Below are 2,832 nucleotides of genomic sequence, written 5' to 3'. Positions count from 1 at the left end.
GGCTCTGTCTCAAAAAAAAAATTTTTTTTAATTTTAAAAATTTAAAATTTATTCCATATAATATGTATATTTAAAAGTGTAATGACCAATAGTGATGGTGGTATTAAACAATTAGTTGATACCATCCTGGTTTTGTTGGGTTTTTTTCCTAATCCTCTTCCACTTCTTTTTTTTTTGGCAATTTTTTTAGCTGGGGCTGGGTTTGAACCCACCACCTCCAGTATATGTGGCCAGCGCTCTACTCCTTTGAGCCACAGGCACTGCTCTCTTCTACTTCTTGAGGCATCTCTAGATTAGTGATGCCAGCCAGCCTCAGAACTCATCTTAACAGTCTGTGAAACTAGCTGGGTAGTCACAGATGCTGAGCTAGGTACTTTCTAAATAAGATGCAGCCCAGTCTGGACTGCATAGCTCTAAATTTTCAGGCTTATTTTGGCCTGTGGATGAACTTTTGTGACAATTTAATAAATATTTACTATAACTTGGTGGTTTAAATTTTGGTGATATTTTACAAAGAGTTTTTATTTTCTGAGTATATTTGCGCCTAACTATAGATGTTGACAGGAGTTAGAATTTTTTAATTATGCAGGACCAGAAGTGTGATGCTTCACTTCTTCAGTGTGGCTGGTATTTTAAGAATTACAAATAGGGGCCGGGCTCACGCCTGTAATCCTAGCACTCTGGGAGGCTAAGGCAGGTGGATTGTCTGAGCTCATAGGTTCCAGACCAGCCTGAGCAAGAGCAAGACCTGGTTTCTAAAACTAGCTGGGTGCTGTGGTTGGTGCCTGTAATCCCAGCTACTTGGGAGGCTAAAGCAAGAGAATGCTTGAGCCCAAGAGTTGGAGGTTGCTGTGAGCTGTGATGCCATAGCACTTAGAATAACACAGTTAATTTGTTCACAGGCCGAGGGGTGACCTTCCTGTTTCCCATACAAGCAAGGACGTTCCATCATGTCTACAGTGGGAAGGACTTAATTGCACAGGCACGGACAGGAACTGGGAAAACATTCTCCTTTGCCATCCCTTTGATTGAGAAACTTCAGGGAGAACTGCAAGACAGGAAGAGAGGTCGTTCCCCTCAGGTAACTAAACATATACCTCAGGGGTTCCATATCAGCAAAGGAAAAACATCTCATGGGCTTTGTTAACATACCCTACTATTTTATATTGCATGCTTATAGTCACTCATTAAATTTACTGTGGGTCTTTTTCTGAAGGGTAAACAACAATAATTCTTAAGACTGTTATCTACAAGTCCTGTATATTTATTATAATTTTGTCCCATGGTTGTGATCACCATGTGATGTTCCCTTCAAACAGTTAGATGTCCCTAGGACTGACAGCATTGGTTAAGTGTCCTTGACCATTTTTGTTTAGATGGAGAATATAAATTTTGTTGCTGTTGTTGTTATTTCGAGACAAGAGTCTCACTTTATCGCCCTTGGCAGAGTGCTGTGGCACTACAGCTCAAGCATCCGCCAGCTCTTGGGCTTAGGTGATTCTCTTGCCTCAGCCTCCCGAGTAGCTGGAACTTCAAGCGCCCACCACAATGCCTGGCTATTTTTTTGTTGCAGTTTGGTGGGGGTCAGGTTCGAACCCACCACTCTCAGTACACGGGGCCGGTGCCCTACTCACTAAGTCATAGGCACCACCCAATATGTATTTTTTTTTTTGAGACAGAGTCTCAAGCTGTCACTCTGGGTGGTAGAGTTCCGTGGCATCATTTCTCAGAGCAACCTCCAACTCTTATGCTTAAGCAATTCTCTTGCCTCAGCTTCCCAAGTAGCTGGGACTGCAGGCACCTGCCACAACACCCAGCTATTTTTCTGAGATGGGGTCTTGTTCTGTCTCAGGCTGGTCTCCAACCTGTGAGCTCAGGGCAATCCACCTGCCTTGGCTTCCCAGAGTGCTAGGACTACAGGCGTGAGCCACCTTGCCCAACCTTGAGAATGCATTTTTTTTTTTTAAGAGACAGAGTCTCACTTCGTCACCCTTGATAGAGTAATGTGGCATCACAGCTCACAGCTCTCCCTAGTAGCTGGGACTGCAGGCACCCACCACAACGCCCGGCTGCTTTTTGTTGCAGTTTGGCTGGGGCCAAGTTCGAACCCGTCACCCTCTGTATATGGGGCCGGCGCCCTACTCACGAGCCGCAGGCACCACCCAGAGAATGCATTTTGGATAGAAAAGCATGAACGGAAGTAGGGCACTCAGGTTGATGAAGAGGCTTAGCCCTCTCATCAGGATGAAATAACTGGAATGCCCATATCGTTGCATTAGCTGTGTGTTTTTAGAGTTGTCTTTCTGTCCTAACCTCACTTGCTCACTAGCCTCCTAGTGTCTATGCTATACCCCAATCCCATTAATTTTATTTGTTTACTGTTATGCTCCTAGCACCTAGAATAGTACCTGGCACATGATAGATGGTCATTAAATATCTTTTGGATAGGGGCAGCACCTGTGGGTCAGTGGCCAGGGCGCCAGCCCCCTATACCGAGGGTACAGGGTTCAAACCTGGCCCCAGCCAAACTGCAACAAAAAAAAATAGCCGGACGTTGTGGTGGGTGCCTGTAGTACCAGCTACTCAGGAGACTGAGGTAAGGGAATCACCAAAGCCCAGGAGTTGGAGTTTGCTGTGAGCTGTGTGACACCACAGTACTCTACTGTGGGCAATAAAGTGAAACTCTGTCTGTATAAAAAAAAAATCTTTTGGCTCGTCGCCTATAGCTTAACCGGCTAAGACGCCAGCCATGTACACCTAAGGTGGCGGGTTCGAATCCCCAGCCCGGACCTGCCAAACAACAATGACGGCTGCAACCAAAAAATAGCCAGG

At 45.4% G+C, this 2,832-nt stretch overlaps 1 protein-coding gene across 1 annotated transcript in view; it reads left to right on the top strand.

Moving 5' to 3' along the window:
- The window catches only part of DDX21 (DExD-box helicase 21), a 27,595-nt gene that overhangs the window by 4,613 nt on the left and 20,150 nt on the right, over positions 1-2,832 (top strand). The window contains exon 4 of the mRNA XM_003783760.3: positions 878-1,081. Within this exon, the coding sequence (XP_003783808.1) occupies positions 878-1,081 (204 nt within the window). The remainder of the gene's footprint in view (positions 1-877; positions 1,082-2,832) is intronic.

The sequence above is a fragment of the Otolemur garnettii genome, unplaced genomic scaffold, assembly GCF_000181295.1.
Source record: "Otolemur garnettii isolate 467f Iridium unplaced genomic scaffold, OtoGar3 scaffold00008, whole genome shotgun sequence".
Taxonomy (NCBI): Eukaryota; Metazoa; Chordata; class Mammalia; order Primates; family Galagidae; genus Otolemur; species Otolemur garnettii.
Note: the sequence above shows the minus strand (reverse complement) of the source record. Positions and strands in the feature narration are given on the sequence as shown.